This window comes from Apteryx mantelli, chromosome 1 (assembly GCF_036417845.1).
Source record: "Apteryx mantelli isolate bAptMan1 chromosome 1, bAptMan1.hap1, whole genome shotgun sequence".
NCBI classification, from domain to species: domain Eukaryota; kingdom Metazoa; phylum Chordata; class Aves; order Apterygiformes; family Apterygidae; genus Apteryx; species Apteryx mantelli.
Window position 1 is genome coordinate 101,496,949 of NC_089978.1, and position 18,989 is coordinate 101,515,937.

At 35.1% G+C, this 18,989-nt stretch overlaps 1 protein-coding gene across 2 annotated transcripts in view; it reads left to right on the plus strand.

Annotated features, from left to right (window-relative positions):
- The window catches only part of BRWD1 (bromodomain and WD repeat domain containing 1), a 67,942-nt gene that overhangs the window by 39,638 nt on the left and 9,315 nt on the right, over positions 1–18,989 (plus strand). For both annotated transcript variants that reach the window (XM_067298558.1, XM_067298564.1), the window contains exons 29-40: positions 935–996; positions 5,028–5,183; positions 5,468–5,588; positions 7,466–7,591; positions 8,266–8,344; positions 9,783–9,827; positions 10,445–10,591; positions 12,224–12,376; positions 12,658–12,827; positions 14,530–14,765; positions 15,789–15,974; positions 16,444–17,418. In XM_067298558.1, the coding sequence (XP_067154659.1) occupies positions 935–996; positions 5,028–5,183; positions 5,468–5,588; positions 7,466–7,591; positions 8,266–8,344; positions 9,783–9,827; positions 10,445–10,591; positions 12,224–12,376; positions 12,658–12,827; positions 14,530–14,765; positions 15,789–15,974; positions 16,444–17,418 (2,456 nt within the window). The remainder of the gene's footprint in view (positions 1–934; positions 997–5,027; positions 5,184–5,467; positions 5,589–7,465; positions 7,592–8,265; positions 8,345–9,782; positions 9,828–10,444; positions 10,592–12,223; positions 12,377–12,657; positions 12,828–14,529; positions 14,766–15,788; positions 15,975–16,443; positions 17,419–18,989) is intronic.

Consider the following 18,989-nt stretch of genomic DNA (forward strand, 5'->3'; position numbering starts at 1 on the left):
ACACAGGAGTCTGGAGACTGACAATATTAGCAGACTCAGAAAGATATTAGTCAAATTCAAGGACAGCAGGCTCTTAAACAGATACGAAAGGAAATAGGCTGGGATTCATTCACTAACATCCCTAACGCAGTGATTGTCAGTATTGGGAGTATGAGTAGAATGGACTAGAACCAGGTTCATAAGGTTTCCCTAAGTCGCATTTTCTACTGATACTGTCAAAGACAGATTACTGGTCTAGCTGGACCACTAAGCTGATCCAGTAGGGCACTTTTTATGTTTGAAATACCGTAATTGATTGTTTTGCTGTTGATAAAAACACACAAAAATCAACTGAAATCTGTTGGGATTTGGAGAGATGCCACTGTTAGAGTATCCTCTAGGTTGCTGTTGTTTCCTCTAGGTTCTTACTTACCTTTAGCGTCTACATTTTATACTTATTCTTTCCTTTGTCCTAATGTGGTGTCCTCATAAAATGAAATGTTATCTACCAAATACTTCAGTTTTTGTTCTTTCTTTCTTTGAAACTTTCCATTTTTTGCTCAACAAAAAATTGTCTCCCAAATGTTTTTCTTGTATCTTGCCTTTCATGTTGGTGTCTCATTCTTCCAAGTGTCTAGCTTATTTTTCTTCTTCACCTTGATACAGGCTTTGCTTTAAAAAAAAAAAAAAAAAAAAAAAAGGTCATTTGCATATAGCCAAAATCAGGAGCATAATTTTAATTAGAAATTTATTAAGAATGGTTGCTTTATGCATTGTGACGGTCTGATAGCCGACTAATAATGCTCTTATTTATGTGCTTTCATATGGTATATTTCATTAGTGCTTAAAAATAGCTGTGATGAAGAATTGTGAAAATTTGTTTTAAATAAGCTTGAAGGAAATGCTTCCAAGTTAAGCTAACTGTAACCTTTTTTTTTCTTCCTTGGTAAATCAGATGGGACAATGGTGAAAATGAAAAGCTTAGTCCGTGGGACATGGAGCCAGTCCCTGATAATGGTATGTGGAAATTCACTTGATAAAACAGTTAATATGCTTCTCACTCTTCAGATAATTTGTTTCATGCAGCCAGTGGACCTTAAATGATTCTTCTCTGTTGTAATCCTGATCTTCTGAGCACAATATTCATTGTATATATCTACTTAACAAGTAGAATTGATATGGCAATAGTTACCTTCAAATTTAAGAGAATGTCAGCTACTCAGCTTGATGGGTTGGGTTTCTTTTTTCCTTTGTAAGCAAGAATGTTCTCTACTGTGGTCTCCCTTCTGATTTGGCAAAATACCTTAGATATCCCTATATTTTTTCCTGTTAAGTTTTCCATCCTCTAAAGCAGTTTTGAAGGAAATACCCAAAATGTGTAGCTCAAGCTTGTACAATAAAGCCTGCTTCTTCCAAATGTCATTTCTTACATTCTTGTATATTATTATAACAAAAACTAGGTTGTTCTAATACAGTACAAGGGGGGAAAATATATGTTTTTTATGCACAGACATACACGTGCAGACATACACATGCACTTAAAAAATTATTCCCAATCAGCAAATCCTTACTGCATATACTTTAAAAGCAGAACTTTATAAGGTTTATGGTCAAATTCAGATGAGCTGTAAATGAAACAATTCGATTCCTAGTTTGTCTCATTCGGTTCAGTTTTCCATCATGTGTCAGTACCTGTTGGAGGGAGGGAGGGAGGCAGATTTGCAAAATACTGAAGAGTAGTTATTGAATAATCTGTCAAAAGAATACTTATTTTCCTAATCACCTGTTAGGAGTTAGCTTGCTTCTCAAACTCCAGAAGGGCTTTTTCTTTTTTCTTTTTTCCTTAAATACCAGTATGTTGCACGCATGTGGATGTTCTCAGTAGCTGCATGACTGTCTCATCTTTGAAGTATTAGCTGGCTGCTTCAGTCATATCTTGAGATGACAAATTTTGCAAAACAGTTTGAAATCAAAATGTGAAATTGTCTTTATACATTTTAGTTTAAGATACATAAAACAAGCAACTGGCAGGATTTTTTTCCATAGATTTAATTGAAATATTCCATTCATTCTCTTGTCACCGTTGTGTGTCCCTTTCTATTGTACAGCAGCTTCTCATCTTATTTTCTTTGTTGACTGATTAGTGCTTCCCATATGTATCACTTGGAGGCAGTCATGTTATTGTCAGAGGCTCTGGAACAAGCCTTACACATGAACTTAAGTCATGTGTTGTTGTTGTTGTTTTGTTTTGTTTTTTTCTGGTAACAGGACAAATTGCATCATTTTTTTTCTGAATATTCTGTTGTACAGTTTAAGTTCCTATTTAGATTAAGTGTATTAATTATCATTTCTTCTCCCTCTGGGTTGAAATGGGAAGTTTAATGTTCTCAACTGCTTAAGTTTGCCTGTATAGCGATTTTTTGAGTTCTAGTTCCCTTACACAATGTAATAATAGAGACATCCTACAAACACCAGTTTAAATCTGGATAGTATTACATATGTAAGTCACCATGTACTGGCTCTGCCAGAGGCAAATTACAACTTGCCTGTTTGATCTAATAAGCTGTTCCTCTGCCATGTTAAAGGCTCAAGATTTGACTGATCTGAGGACCCATGACTTTACCATAGGAGAATGAAGGGAAAAATAAAAAGGATAAAAGGTTGAAAGCTTGCGCGACTTCTGGGGACAAAGTCAAAGGATGAGAAGAACATCCTCTGAGTAGGGTCAGGGAAAAGTTCCACAACAGACACTAGGCTAGAGGAAGAAAAAAAATAAAAAATTCCCTGAAGAGGATCCAGACTTCCTTGTTTTCTACCATTTTCCAGGTGGAGAATGGGTCCTCAGTGCTCTGGGGGAATAATGCTCTTACAGAAAGGTTTTATGTGTTTCTGGAAAGTATCATTATGTTTATAGTATACTGTAAAACAGGGGTTAAATCCCTTCGTTTTTGCTTTCTGTGTTCCTTCTTCAGTTGAACAACTTGCAGGTCAGTTTGAAATTGTAACTTGCATTTGCCATTCTTCTCCTCCAACTCTCTAAATGTTTCTTCTTCGTTCAGTTTGCTAAGACAGACCTGTGGAAGAGGAACAACACTTAAGTTGGATTAAATAGCAGGCCACAACTTGGTTTATTAGCCTGTTGTATCCTGCAGGCATAAATTCTTTTCAGAATTGGATGTCAAACTCTCTCTTTGTCAGGGACAATGTTGCTGAGACCAGTAAAAGGTGATGCGGCTGGACCTGAAAGTTCAGTTTTCATCAGCCTGCTTACTGAAGTGTTCTGATGTGGCCTGGCTGTTGTCTGTTCCAGTTATCTGTATCTGAAGCACTGTAACCCTTCTGCTCAGGGTTCAGCTTTCTGTGACCCCATTTACTCCTGAGGACTGGGTCATCTGATCATGCTATAGTGTGCTAGTGATTATGACAAGTCTTCTGCATCACATGTATCAGGGTGCTGTAAAGAACACAAAGCAGTGCACAAAGTCCATGCTTAGTGATAAACACTTTTTTTTTTATTCTGTCATTCTGCTTTAGTAGTTACTCTTATAGGGAAAAATCCCTCTCGAGTGCTGATGCGGTAGAAAGAATACCACACACCATATTGAGTTCTTCTTGATTTGATCCTACATAAGCGTAGAATTACTTGCTCCTTTCTACTAGTGTTGTCTCCAGGGATTTTGCTTGTGGAGTTTGTTTCAACTCAAAGATCAGTTAGAAGTATTATCCAAGTGAGACACCTCTGCCCCACCTTTTCCTAGCACTTGGAGCTTATCCATTTGTTTCCAGAATCAGAGCTGCTTCATCCTCAGTATTATCTGAGAGGCTGGCAAATACTGATAGGGCTTTGTCAGTGCAGTAACGGGCAGAGAAATAGAAAGGATTTTGAGTCATCGGGACTAATCTTGTTTGGTTGAAGGAAAAAATAGTCCTTTTCATAAACTTAAAAGGTCATCACTAAAGCTCATTTAGGTTATTTTGACTCTACAGTAATTGTAGCAAAAAATATTTTAGAATGTGTTTATGGTATAGGATAACTATATACTATATAGTATAGTGTATCTGTTTTAAGACTGTATTGATAGACTACAGTCATTGTAACACTAACAAGGACCCACCCAGTCATCTTTCTTGCTCCCATTTTTAATGGATTAAACTCTTGGATGCTAATGGGAGTTGCTACTGTTAGCTTCTAGTTGTAAGCCTATGCACTTTATACTGTTCAGTGTTAATCTACCATTTTAACTGCTATTTCATTTGTCCTAATCTCCACAAAGAAAGATGGAATGATCTTGCCTACCCACAGCGTCTGATTAGGAACCTTCATTAGCTTGTTCTTGCTGAAGTCCGCAAATGAAATGAGGGACTTAGCTTTTCAGGAATAATAAAAGTGTAAAAACTGAAACTGAAGATATGCTAGAAACAATCTGTGGTGTTGAGGGAGGAAAAATACCTAGGGATAACATATTACCTACTCAATCATTCCATGTTAGTTGGATGTCTTTTGGAAGTGTGACTCCTTGCTCAGAACCATATATCTCATCTTTATATTTCTGCAAATTTTTATTGCTTTGAAATTCAATTAATCGTCCATGTTCAAAATTAACATTCAAAAATTGCCCAAAAGGTCATGGTTAAGAATACTAGGAGGGATGTCACGATGTACATTGCCTATTCTGCGCGTTTAATGGTTGAGGGTGCAAATGAATTCATTAAACTCGGAGTAATTGTTTATATGCTTTTGTTTTGAATGCACACCCTAGACTTCACAGGTTCATAATTTAGTTTCAGTTCTCTTTTAAGATTAATGCTTATATCGAAAGACAAAGTATTCTGGAAATTCAGAACTGCAGAAAAGGACAATAAAAGATTTCTTTGGTTTGGGTTTTCTTGTATGTGTGTTTTGTGTATTTCTTTTCCCCACAGTCTTGGCATCAAACTCCATTTATGTAAGGAAAGAATTTTTTTTGTCACATATGTGCTTGTGAATATATAACAGTTTTTGTTTTGTGTTCTCTGTTCACGCTTTCCTATTTGCTATTATTCTTTAGTTGATCAGCCTGAAGAATTAGGAGCTAGTGTTTCCGTGACTTCTGATGAAATGGAGAAGCTACTATACAAACCCCAAGAAGGGGAGTGGGGAATGCAATCTCGTGATGAAGCATGTGAGCGGATTATCCGTGGTATTGATCAGCTTCTGACTCTTGGTGAGCATGGGATCTAAGCTTTAGGGGCTTTTCTGTTAGCATTACATTTATAAATGGATCCCTGGCATATACATGATATCCTCTAAAAATGACCTATGATAAAGTACTGTAAATGTTCACACATGTTTATATGCAGTTTTCTCAGTGTGCCTGTACTCAAATTTTTATGTTTTTAAGCATTGATGATTTTATCAAGAATTTTTATACGTGGTATTTGAATGCTTTGCTCAATATTTGTGTGCATACAGGCCTTCAATTAGTTTTAATCTTGCTGTTTTGTACAGACATGTCAGCAGCTTTTGCTGGTCCAGTTGACCTGTGTACATATCCCAAGTACTGTACTGTGATTGCTTATCCAACAGACCTAAACACTATTCGGACAAGATTGGCTAACCGATTTTACAGGTTAGTACTAACAGTAGAAAGGAGGGAGAATATGGCCTTGAGCTTGTACCTTGTGAAAAGACCTAAACTGTTTTGGGAAGAAGAGCAATTATGCTGCTTATAAATATTAAGAAAACCAATAGTTCAGTACGTGAATTCAGCATTACTAGTATTTTGTAGCAGGGCTCTGATATTTGACAATTAGAATATTAATATTCATTTATATTAAGCTTCTTAATTCTAAGGAAATTGATTTTAGCCTATATTGATATTGTTTTCAGAGTTGCAGTAAATATTGATATTGTTTTTATGCAAAATTTGCTAGTTGGAAATTAGTAAGCATTAAAAGAATTGGAAGATATTTTAACAATAAAGCCTTAATTCTGGTTTTGAGGTGCAGTATTTCAGGTACTTTCAACTCAGAGAGTTAATTAAGCACCTGTTAAATTTAGAAGTGGGCTTAAAAGCAGAGGTGAAACATTAAATATGACCTTCAGCATTTTAAATGAGAAGAACATATGGTAGCGAAAGAGAGAGGAAACTAAAGTGCAGAGATGATAAAATTCTAACTTCTTGGATGTGCTGGATACCAATAGCTCTAAAAGAAATTAAAGGATATTTTTCATCTGAACTTGCATTCAGCATCTCTTTAAATAAAAAGAAGAGACGATGGTTGTTTTCCTCCTACATAAGACTGGAATAATGCCTTGTGAAAAGCTTTGAAATTCTGAGGATGAAGAGTAAATGTAAATTGGGGGGGTTGCTTCATAATTACAAGGAACTGGAAAAATGAATGGTAAAATAAAGCTACACAGTTGTGCTGGCTCATTTCTATGAAGTTACAATTTGTAACAGTTTCTAAACTTACAGAGGACACTGATTTATGACTGATCAGTACCTCTCAAAGAAAGGTATTTTGAGGGAGGATGGAACAGAACCTCATAGCTGAGTTGTATTTAAAAATAAGTATTTAGATCAAGTTTCTTCTTTTAATTGCTTTTGTCTTGTGTTTATTTGTACCATCATAGTAACTCTTAAGAACAAAGGAACTCACTCATGTTCCACTTGACAAGACTTTGTCACAAGAAACTTATGTATGTGTTTACAGAATAAATAGTATAATTTACAGTGGTAATTAAATACCCATTTTTTCCTTCTTTTTGAATAGGGTGAAATGTAAGCTTTTTTTAAAATGCATGTTTTTAAAGAATGCAGGGAATCTAAGACCCTTAATAGTTATATTATTTAAATGATATTTCAGAACTTAGTGTTATCAAATGGAAGTGCTAATGTGTCCATATTTCATACAGCTAGAAGAATTTTCCTGTTGATATTATCTGGAAAACTGGTTTGGTTTTGGTTGCCTACCCAGTAGGTTCCTGGTCATCACAAGCTTTTATGCACAAAGTATCATGACTTCTAGTACAGTTACCTTGAAAAGCACACAAACATGCATACAAAATTCAGTAACTCTCCATTTCATCACACTGGAACAGTGTGTAACAATGTGAAATGGTTGGAATATGGAGAAATAGGATAAAATATTATGTTAACAAAGCTTTAAGGAAAATGAAACTAATGCTTGCTAGAACTTTGCAAAGTTCTTTAAGGTGAATTATCAATAATGAGTTGTAAAATGAGTTAGCAAAGATGTACGCTGATTTTGCTTCCTTGAACATACATATGTGTGTGTATGTGTGGGTTTTTTTTTTCTATTTTCCATATGAATGTTTGTTTTTAAATAAGGGATGTTAACAAAAAGTTTGAGACTGGTCTAATGAACTTTCCCTTTAAATGAAGGACATTCATCCCAGTCTAATGTGGACAGATAATTACTTTCTGCGGTTTTTCACCCTTTTAGCTTAATATTAAAGGTGCAATGTTTTTATAATTTTAAGGAGAATCTCTGCATTGGTTTGGGAAGTAAGATATATTGAAAGCAATGCCAGGACTTTCAATGAACCTGGGAGTGCTATTGCTAGAGCTGCAAAGAAGATCACTACGCAACTGTTAAAGTTTATCAAGTAAGCAGCATCCTAATTTAAATAGTGCTTGCACGCACATGTCCTTAAATGGTAGTGATGGTGGGCATAAACATTTTAATTTCCCTTAGTTGTGTATCTTGCTTCTTTTAATTTCTTACACTGAAGGACAATCATATATATACCAAAAAAAAAAATCTTGAGTATTACCTTAACTAGGGAAATACTTTTGTGCTCAGCATAGAGACATTTAGACTTTTTTCCTTAATAACATTCACTGGTACTTACAGTGTGAAAATATCACTTGACTTGTAAGTAGTGCAACCTATGAAGTAAGTTCTGTGCTATCTAGCACACGTGTAGAAGCTGCTGTTGCAGTGTGCTTGATCTGGTATAATTGAGAAGTTAATGCTGGAAGAACTTATAGTGTAGGTAGTCTTCCTTCAGGTAGATCAAGCTCGAAGACCCTTTTCAATTCACTAATGCTACTTTAACACTCCTTCCCTCACAGCTTCTTCTGAAATGCACAGTATAGCAGTTTTTCAGATTTAACATTGCTTTGTTAGTATTCTAATCATCTTGTGATTTATTTTTATATTTCGCTTTAATTTTTAGTTACTGTTTTCCAGTGTATTTGTAGTTATGGCAGAGTTTAATCTAGGAATTGATAGCTATGTTTTTGCTGTTCCAGTAACACACCTTTAATTGTATTACAGCGATCAGAATTGTACAAACATTTTTGAACTGTGTAGCACAACAGAAGATGAGCGAGACGATCTTGATACTGATGATCTGGTAAGGGTTTTCTGTTTGTTTTGTATTTTAGTAAATAATTGCAATAATGTATTAGCAATGATAAGGAAATACTACCAGTCTTCAAATATATATGGTAAAATTGCTCAGTTATTTTTACAGGAGAGTTTTCATGTATATTTATGTATTTACAAGATAAAGCTAATGTATAGCAATACATAGTTTGAGTATATTATGCATTTGATGTAAGTTATGTGTTGATGAAAGCATTTTGTGTTGTCATTACTTGTACAGAAATATAACAAATATGCATTTTGTACTATGACTGTGGTATCAAATAAAACAATTTTTTCTCCCATGTTTTGAGTGGCATTGTATTTCTGAACACATATTAATGTGCAGTAATGTAATATATAAACATATGAATAGCTATCTATTTGAACAGAAATATTTGTTCCTCGAGCAGCTATCCTTCACTGTGGTTGTTAATTACTTTGGTTACCTCTAAGGCCAAAATTGTCATTCATACAGTGTTAACTGTTAAAAGCTGGCAAAGTGTATGACTATTGCAGTGATACTTCGGTTTTCAGTTTATCTTTACACCACACTGAATTACGCATTGGTTTTGCATGCCTCATGGAGAATTTAAAAAGGGCATTTATCTTAAATCTGAGAGAGGTAGTAGTGTTGTTACATGTATATACTAACGTGTAGTATTGTTATGCAGTGAGTGCATAGGTATCTGCAATGCATTAACAGTGTACCCCAAACTTCCCAAACTGATGTCTTTTTCACATTTTGATTTCTAATTTAGCATTTATTCACAAGACTTCAGAAGGTTGCAAAGTGGCTGCCCTCCCTTGCTGGTTAATATATAGGAAAAAAATTGAGCCATTTTATTACTGCATCTCACTACTTTAGTGTCATCTCTTTATTTTTGCATTATAATGTGTTTCTGTGTTTTAGAAGCTTACTAAAAGTAAGTTAATCTCATGATGGCCTTTCCTAAACTCAGGACAACAAAAACAAAGTTTTATGACTTCTGTTATTTGTGAATTGAATTGCTGATGATCTTTAGTCATGAGGCTCAAAGCTAACAGAAGCATAAGTCTGACATTTTGTATAGGATGTCTTTAAATACTTAATATGGTGTTCCAGGAGTACAGTCTCTGCCTGGTGTTGGATGGTGCAAAAGTAATGCTCTGGGTAATTTCTAATTGCAATTTTTGGTGGTGTTTTCCTTTGAATTAAGGACAAGAGTTGGAGTCAGAAACGTTCAGTGGTAGCTGTTTAGAATCTTACTTTCCAAGTCTGTCAAAGGCTGTGCTATGTTTTTGGTATGCTCATTTTCTGTCTCATCAAGAAAAATGAGAATTTAAGTTGCTTTTACTACAACATAAAATACAATGCTACTTTGAGCACCCATTAGCCATTTAACTTCGTACATATTTTTGAAGATAATTGATTTTATTTTGTGCAGGATGATGAGAAATGTCTTCTGAGAACTTCATATAGAAGAGGAAAAGTGAGTTGGCTAATCTTTACCTTACATGTTCAAATCACATCTAGCAGGAAAAAAATTATTAGCAAACTGTATTGAAATTCTGTGGGAGTGGTGCTTTCTTTTATAACAATCACAGATAGATCAAAACTCTTCTGATGTTAATAAGGAACTAAATGCTTTGCCCAAATAGTTGTTGCTATTTTAACACTTTTATACTGTATAGTTGTCCAGCAAAATCTTGCTGATGAATTTGATGTAAATGTTGTTCATTGCAAGACCTTTCAGTTATCTGTATGACACTGAAATAAAAGCATTATCCTGCTGAGATACTGAGAAAATTAGAGTAATGGATATTGTTCTGCTGTTTTAAGAATAATTCTCAAGAAATTAGAAGGTATCTTTATATATGCCTTGGTTATTTTATATAAACAAAAAACATGAGGAGAGAAAAAAAGTTAAAATTTGTCAAAGCTATTAATATAGACTAGAGGGAAAAAATCTGCTAGCAGTATAGCACCTTTTTTGTTATAAAACCTTCTGCTTGGAAGCTTATTTTTCTGATACATAAATAATTACATTTTTAAGGTCAGTTTTTCAGGCTGTATTTTAGTAATGCTTTTTTCTGACTTTTTTTTAAGGGACGGATTTTAAAAAGAGGAAGAAGCGTGAAAACCAGCTATGATGAAAATAGTTGGAAGAAACAGTGTATGGAACTAGTGAACTTAATTTTCCAATGTGAAGATTCTGAACCTTTTAGGCAGCCAGTTGATTTGGATCAATATCCTGTAAGTGGTTCTTATTAATGCTGAAAGATATTTATATTATTTGTTTTTCTCTTAACATTTGGTACCGTAATAAGATCTCCACATTGCTCTTGGAGCTGTTTGTTCTTGTTACAGTTTTAGTCTAGAACTACTCAAAGGAATTTACTTTGCTGTGTGCTTAGAAGTATGAGCTATATACTCTACTGTATCAAGATACAATCCATCAAAATATTAACACAAAACAAATTATAAACTAGTATTGTAGGGACTACAAATACTGCATTACCATAAATAAGCACATAAGTTCCACTGGTTTGCCATTATCTATTAACTTTGAATATAACATTTAAATGTCTGCTTTCTCTTAAACTAATCACAGTCAAAACTGAACTCACTATCTGTATTCCCATGGCTTTGTTTTTTCTGACTGTCACTGCTGGCATTATCTTTTCTACTGGCTCACTGAATATTTTGGGGAATCTGCCCCCTCTTTGACGCTTCACATATAGATAGAATATAGATCTTGGTTGATATGTACCTCTGAAGTATAGGTTCCATCCGTCCTGTTTTATTTTCTCTGAATTCCCTGTAAAAATGCATCTCAAAACATCTTACTGTCCTGGCCATTACTTCCATTTCCATATCAATCAAATATCTTGTTTTTCCCAAGGCCTTCTGCAGCTTTGCCATGTCTCTTACTTAGAAACTTATCCTAATGTCAGGAGTCATTTGTCACTTCTCCAGAACTTACCTTCTTTGCTACAGTAGTGGGTTCACACTTTCTTTTTATTTTCTTTCCCACTATCTTTTATATGAAAGTCATCTTAGATAAATTTGCATATTCTTCATTAAAACTTGCTTCTCTGGGGCACTATAAAAAAATCTGCTGAGTCTGAGTGATAAACTTGATTTGTTCTTTTCTTTCTCTTAACGGCTTATGGTATTCTTGCTAACTCTTTCTTGTCTTTGGCTGACTTCTGTCTTGTCTTTCTTGTTTTAAAGTCCCAATAAATTCTCAAGGAAAGAAAGCTTTTTAATAACCATGCAACTGTTTTCTTTTGAGCTTCATATCTTGAGTTTGGGTCTCTTAGGGTTCAGAGAACATTTTAGGGTTCTCAAACTCCTCATTTACAGGGGAGAGAACAAGAAAGAGATTTGGTGGGGGGGAGGGGTTGGTTTTTAACCACTCCAGTTTGTTTCTCACAGTTAAAATGCATCAGTGAAAGAATTACATGCAGATTTGTCAGTCCTGTTTCTCCTTTTGATAACAATAAAATGGTTTAGTTGCATGTTATTGTTACTGGGTAGCTCTTATAGAGGTAACTCAGAAGAATTGAAACTGGAAAGCTGCATTCTTGGGCACATGACATTTCAGAATTTTTTGAAAGATAATGAACTGATGCAAAAAAACCTTGAAAATGAGCAAGAGGGTAATGTAGTGGAGACTTCAAATCAGGTAGTCTCTGTGAAAGCTAAGCTGTCTACTCTACTGGGTACTTCTGTCTTCAGATGGTAAAGATAATCCATGGTCCTCTTAGCTTACCTTTAAATGACAGAAAAAAATAAAACAACAGTTTTGAATTTTATTTCTTTATACCTTGTTGAATTACTTTTTTTTTTTTTTCCTCTCTCTCTCTGTTTTCATATCTTTAGGATTATAGGCATATTATAGACACTCCAATGGACTTTGGTACAGTGAAAGAAACACTGGAAGCTGGAAATTATGACACTCCAATGGAACTGTGCAAAGATATAAGACTAATATTTAGTAATGCAAAATCTTACACTCCAAACAAAAGATCAAAGGTAGCTGTTAATGTTGTGTTTTTATGCTTGTCATAACAACATTAGTTTTTATTTTGGAATTAGTTTATCTCTTGATCAAGTTTCTGATTGGGTAGATAGTGGCGAGAAGTGCCACAAAAATATTAAATATATTTGTTCATATGTCTTGTTTATCTAGTGTTACAGAGCATTACTTTGCCATACTTTTTCTGTCTAATATATTTCTTTACAATTTTTAATTTTAGAAATGTTATTCTTGGATAAAATGTTCTGGTTTTTAATATATAATCTTCTTTATTTAGATTTATAGTATGACCTTGAGATTGTCAGCACTATTTGAAGAGAAAATGAGAAGAATTGTTTCGGATTTTAAGAATGGTCAGAAGCAGAATGAAAGACTACGCAAAAAACGGAGATATACTAGAAGAGTTCAGAGTCAAAGCTCAGTTCAGCATCCTACCAAAACGCTCAGGTAACCAAATGAATTACAAAGATGTGGAGATTTATCACAGTGTCAGATATTCGTATGCCATCATATTTACTCTTGGAAGATGAGAACAGTTGGTTTATTAGATGGATAGCAAACTTTAGTGAGATATATTTAGAATTACCTCTCCTGCAGCAGGAAAGACATACTTGGGGGGGAAAAAAAAAGTGTTCTTTTGTAGTGTAAAACGGGTTGTGAAACAACTGAGGGACTGAAGGTAGAATAGGGCTGGTTTGGTTTTTTTGTTTCTTAATACTTTAGTCAAGGAATCAGACTTAATTGCAAAATATATGACAGAATTGTCCTATGCACAGAAGAAATTATCAGTCCTACATAAGGTTCTGAAACGACTACTGGCTGACGTGATTAATTCCATGTATTCTTCTCAATTTGTATGTGGGGTGAAGCGAGACAAAATAAAAAAGCTAAACGTGGTATACTGTGGGAACTTCGTGTGTCCCTTTTTGCTGCTATCCAGCCTTTTTTTGACTGGCAATAGAAGAATAAGAATAAGAATAAGAGCTCTAAGAATAAAATCTTAAGAATAAATTTCTTTGCCATATGTGACTATATTCTCTTACAATTCTGAAGAGCAGTGGATCACTCCTGCATTTTCAATTTTTATTGTTGTGCGTAAATGTTGGATTACACCATATGCACGTCCTGTGATGGATGTTTTGAGCATTTGGGGATATTCCTGGAGTTTGTAGTTCTTCCCAGTGAAACAATTTCATGAATGTAATAAAGAAACACATTAGGATAGGCAGGAACTCTTCTTTGAATCAGTGCTTCTTTTCCCATCTGAAGAATTGTACACAGCTTGTTTACAGTTCAGTGGTGTGTAGCAGAAATGAGGTTTAGGAATATTTGGGGGAGCATTTAGATATTAAGCCATCATGCAGGAAGTGCATACATGCGCATCTAGAAAAATATTTGAAAGCCTGTGACTAAAAGGAAACAAATGACAAAATAGTAGTTCTAAATGTAAAAAGTGACTTTCCAGTGCCTAGCAGCCTCTGAATTGCCTGTGTATAATGCATGTCCCTTCTCCATTTCCCCTCTAGATCACTTTTTTCTCTGCTGTAGGCAGATAGAATATCTGGACTGTGTGTAATACCCTAGCATCTGCGATGAAGGGTTTTATTGAAGAATTGGATCAGTGGGTTTCTACTACAAATAAGCATTTTGTTTTAGACAGTAAAATCGTTCCCCAGAGATGCACTTTCTTGGTGTCTTTGGAGCTCACGTTATCATGGAATAATGCTTGTATGCACAGCACTTAATTTGAGGCTTCCGTGCAAGAACTGGCAAGACTGTGGGATTTGGAGTTCAGAGACTGTTGCTGCAACTTGCTGTTAATAAGAGGGTATTTGTATCACGAACACATTCCATATGAACTTTTTTGATTTTTTTTTTTTTTCCAGTCAAAGAATAGAGGAAAAAAAAACTTTTTTTCATATAACTTGACTAGGAGTATAGACTATTTTTTACTGGAAGTACTTAATGCTTATCAAAATCAAAATTGTCCCAACACCTTGTTAGGTCACAAATCTTTCATAAATCTAAACTAACCATATGCCATATGATTTAAGCTGCCGGAGGAAGAATTATTGTCAGAATACTTAATTACCTATTTTTCATAGTTTTTCAACCTGTATTGCTTTTACCTCTTTTCCCCTTCCACTAGAAATCTGAAGCAGAAACCATTAAAATCTCAGGCAAAAATTGAATCTGAGCAGGAAGATTCTTTTACTCTACCTACCTCAAGCAGAGCCGCTTGTGTTACAAGCCATAAAATGAATGCTAGCAATTATGTCCGTAGTTCTTCTGGTGAATCTTCCGATTCTGCATGCCTGGTGTCCTTTGAAAGGAATGAAAAGGCTAGATCTACAACACTAACAAACTGTTCTGCTTTGTCATCAGGTAAGAAATGGAATCCGTTTCAGGTGCAGATTTTTATCTTGGTCGTGTCTATGAAGTTTACTAATGTTTCCTTGGTAATCAGTGGGAAGTTTTTTAGGCAGGATTTCTATGCAGTTTGTATTTTGAGTAATACTGAATTTTGAATATTGTGTATTTTGTTGAATTTTGAACTCTTACTACGTTATTGAAGATCTGTATACTAAATACAGGATTTTCTGCTTTAAAATTATAAAGAATGCAGTAAGGTTAGTCAGCTCCTTTATTAATGAAAAGCCTGCTCCGAAGGGCAGATTTGTCATTAGGATAGTTAGGGGCAGAACTGTCTTGGTAACATATTGCAGTCTAACAGATGGTAATTTTAGCCACTTTGTATGGGGATTCACTAAAAGGCTGAATTGACTGAGACAGAAAAAGTTGATGTACCAACATGGTTACCTGATGCTCTTAAGTCTTCTACCAAATTCAGTAATAGAATTTCTACATTTCAAACAGCAGTTTTAGGAAAGTGGTTGTGGTGAATGGAAGCCTCTGATTTGAGAGGAAAATGTAAGCTATTTGATAAATGGTGCTATGTAAAATAGAGGTCATATACCTGTATATGGTATGTTTTTTTAAAAAAAAAAAAATTAACACCTCAGACTAGCAAATGGCAGAATGGAAGTTCTCAGAGGCATAAAAACCCTAATCTCTGGCTGTTCTCCCCCACCCCACAAAAATTTTAGCTTCCTTCAGAGAGTAAGGATGCACATGCTGCTAAAAGAGATCCGTGAACACAGCTGTGTTATTTCAGTTGGAACAAAAAATACAGCTTGAAGAAGCTTCCTATCATAGAAAACGTTAGAAATGTTAAGCAGTATATGCTGTAAATATAGTTATCAATTTCATATCTATATAAGAAATCAAGTCATGATAAACAGTGCACTGTAAAATAAATATTATGAGGAAATTTGAAGACTTTTTGAATCAGTAAACTATAGCTCTTAATTGTTTAGAATTCTAATTGAAAATTTTATTTTTCAACAGAAAGTGAAATAGAAGGTTCTTTGGTTTCTTCTTCCTCTTCGTCTTCATCCCCTACAAGTAGCTCAGAAGACAGCAAAGAAGGCTCCGTTACTCTTGTGTCACCCCCGCTACACAATGGTATATCTAGAAGAAAGAATAACAATTTCAGGATAACTAGAAATCGGGCTGCTCAAAGAAAACAAATAGGTAAGATTTAATTAGTTTTCCTGTCAATGGCCAATAACACAAGGGAAGTTTTATTAATAAAAGATAATTGCTATTTTTAGTTGTTGTATATGTAAGATACTGGCTTTTGACTGTCTCTAGTTCTGTAGTTCTCAAAATACTACTTTTTGAACTTTTGAAAATACTGGTTTTGGTACTCAGGATAGGAGGCAGAAACAAATAGTCTAGTGAGAGGGAGTATCTTGCAACATTTTAAATCTTAAAGTAAAAGTAATTTGTAAAGAAGTTCTAGTTTTCACAAAACTAGAATGAATTCAAAATGTATGATATTGCTTAGTATCTCTTCCTGCCAGACAATAAAAGCACATAATGATTACTAAAAGTATATTCCATTAGTCATGTCTTTGGGTTGAACCTGTTTGAGATTAGACAAGAGTTAAGAAGTGTCTATTTCTGTATTTAAGGCTTTAATCACTCCTTTACTTTACAGGAACGCTTCCGCAGGAAAATGGGAATACGAGAAGAACTGCTGGGAAAAGGCTATATGCAAGTGACTCTGAAAATACTTCAGTGGTGACATCTGAGTCACTGAGTAATAGTACTGGTCGACATAGAAAAATTCCACGCAGAAGTGCTGCTGTGGCTGCTAATAAATTAAAGCTAATGAGTGATGTGGAGGAAGAGGTTTCAAGCTCAGAAAGTATCGGCATTGGATGCAAGAATAGAAAACTGCCTCACCGGAATGCCTCAGCTGCAGCCAGGCGCATGTTACTGGATGGGTCTGAGGATGATGTAGGTCTAAAATCTGAAAGTGAAAAAGAAGGAGAAGAACAGTTTACCAAGAGGAAAATTCTTTCTCAACCTGGTTCATCTGCTGCAAGAAGAAAATTCATTAGTGACTCTGAAAATGCAACATCAGATTCTGAGACAGACACACAAATGAAGCAGAAAAACTGGCAAAGCAATGGCCATAAACAGTTGCATGGGACAGTCCATTCTGTACCTCCGAAAACAGAAAGTCCCATACTAATATCGTCGGACGAGGACTCCAAAAGCCGTAATTCAGAGGATGGGAGCAGTCAGAAAGTTTCTGACCAGTCAATGTCTGCACATAAGCCTGCAGTGAGCAACTCTGAGGATGAAGCAGACTCTGAATCAGAGAGGTGGAACAGCAGGAAAATGACTGGTCAGCAGCCTGTTGCTCCTTTAAAAAAAGCAAAAGTCTTGAGTGATTTAGAGGACACAGCAGAATCTGAAAGAGAAGAAAGAAAGGATGGGAGAAGTTTTGTTTCAGAGAGCTTGGTGCCATCTAGAATTGCAGGGAGTTCAAAATCTGGAGCTGATGCCAGCTTCAATTGCTCTTCTGATACAGAATCTGAAACAGATTCCAATAACAGTAATTATTGTGACACTTCAAAAACAAAAAGGAGGAAAGGAAAAGGAAAAACAAAAATCGTTAGAAAAGGTAAAATTTTTAAAGCTGTTACATCTAACTGTGATACTGACTAGAAGGAGGAGACAACGTAGGATTAATATAGATAATGACTGGGAGAATTTGAACTATACAAAGTGTAATAGTATTCCTAAACATTCTAAAATAAGAACTAGAAATCGGGGAAGGAGAGCTGTAAAGTATGATGATGATAAGTGTCTAGAAGTCTGGACTGTTTTGTTTAACTGGGAGGTTACTGAACGCAACATTGAGAGAAAGCTATTCCAGTTTTATGATAATAGTATTTAGAATTCATGATGAATGTTGTTCTTGTCATACAATTCAAGTAATATATTTATTTTTCTGTAAGAAAAAATTGTCATTAAGTCTTTTCTTACTTGAATTTGCACTTGCTTATCTATGTAGCAGTTTATAGCAACTGATGCTAAAATGTCTCTTTTGAAATAATGTTACTCTGTGTAGTGACTGTTGAAAGTCAATCTTTCTCTAACTTTCAGGTTGTTGGCACAATATTAAGCAAAACTCTAAAGCGTGCTGTGAATGAGTTCTGTGATATGCAATTCAAGATACCAGAAAGTCTCAAAAGGGACTGCCTGTTCTGTTTCTTTGGCCTGCTCCTTGTTCAGAATTTCAGTAATGAAAACTTCTGGGTTGTCATTCTCTTAGCTTGAGTTTGTGGGTAAAGTAATAGTTCAGTTTATCTTCTTTTTCAGTCAATAACATTGGTGCTAAAGCAGACTGAGACACAGAGCCATTATTTTCAATTGAAGTAACTTAATTTGTGGTGCTTGAAAGATGTATTAATGATTTTTACTTCTATGCTGTGCACTGGAACCTGTAACTTGATTTGACTTGTGGATTTTACTCTGTCAGTGATATGTAGTGTCATTTTCAAGGTAAAGGAGCATCTTGATTCTGTATTAACGTTGTTTAGATGCTTGTCTGCCTTCTGCCAGATTTAAGATACAAGGGGTTTGGGTTTGGGGGTTTTGTTTGTTTTTTGTTTTTTTTCTTTCTTTTTTAAACCAATGTAGTGCTGACCCTCCACTCCTTCTTTCTTTAGTTTCATAGTCTCATGTTTCCCCTAGCAATGTTGTAACTAACTGAAGCATCATGTCACTGCTCTAACTATATTATCATACTGCTAAGGCATTACATGTAAAGATTGCTGTAAAGAATGGCAAGTTGAAGTGCAAATATTCCAGATAGTTGAAGAAGCAAGATTAGCACTCCACCTGTTTCAGAAAGTTTTTCTCTGCTGTTTTTAGTATAATTTTGTGTGTCACTCAAATGCTTGTGCATGCTGGCTGACATGTTCTGATTTGGAGATTTGGCGGGGGAGGGTTAACATCATCTGAATGATGCTGAGATTTATTAAAATAGGCTCTGTACATTCTGCATCTTCAGGTTTTTAGGGGATTGGTTCTTTCTGAGAAAACTGGTTCAGACGTTGAAGACTACCCAGAGGGTGTTTTATTGGTCTCATCCTTCCAAACCTGTCACTTGAATCACGGAAACAGATTACCTCAAAAAACTTGTTGAGATATTTTAACTGTGGCTGTTTTTTCACAAAGTTTTGAACT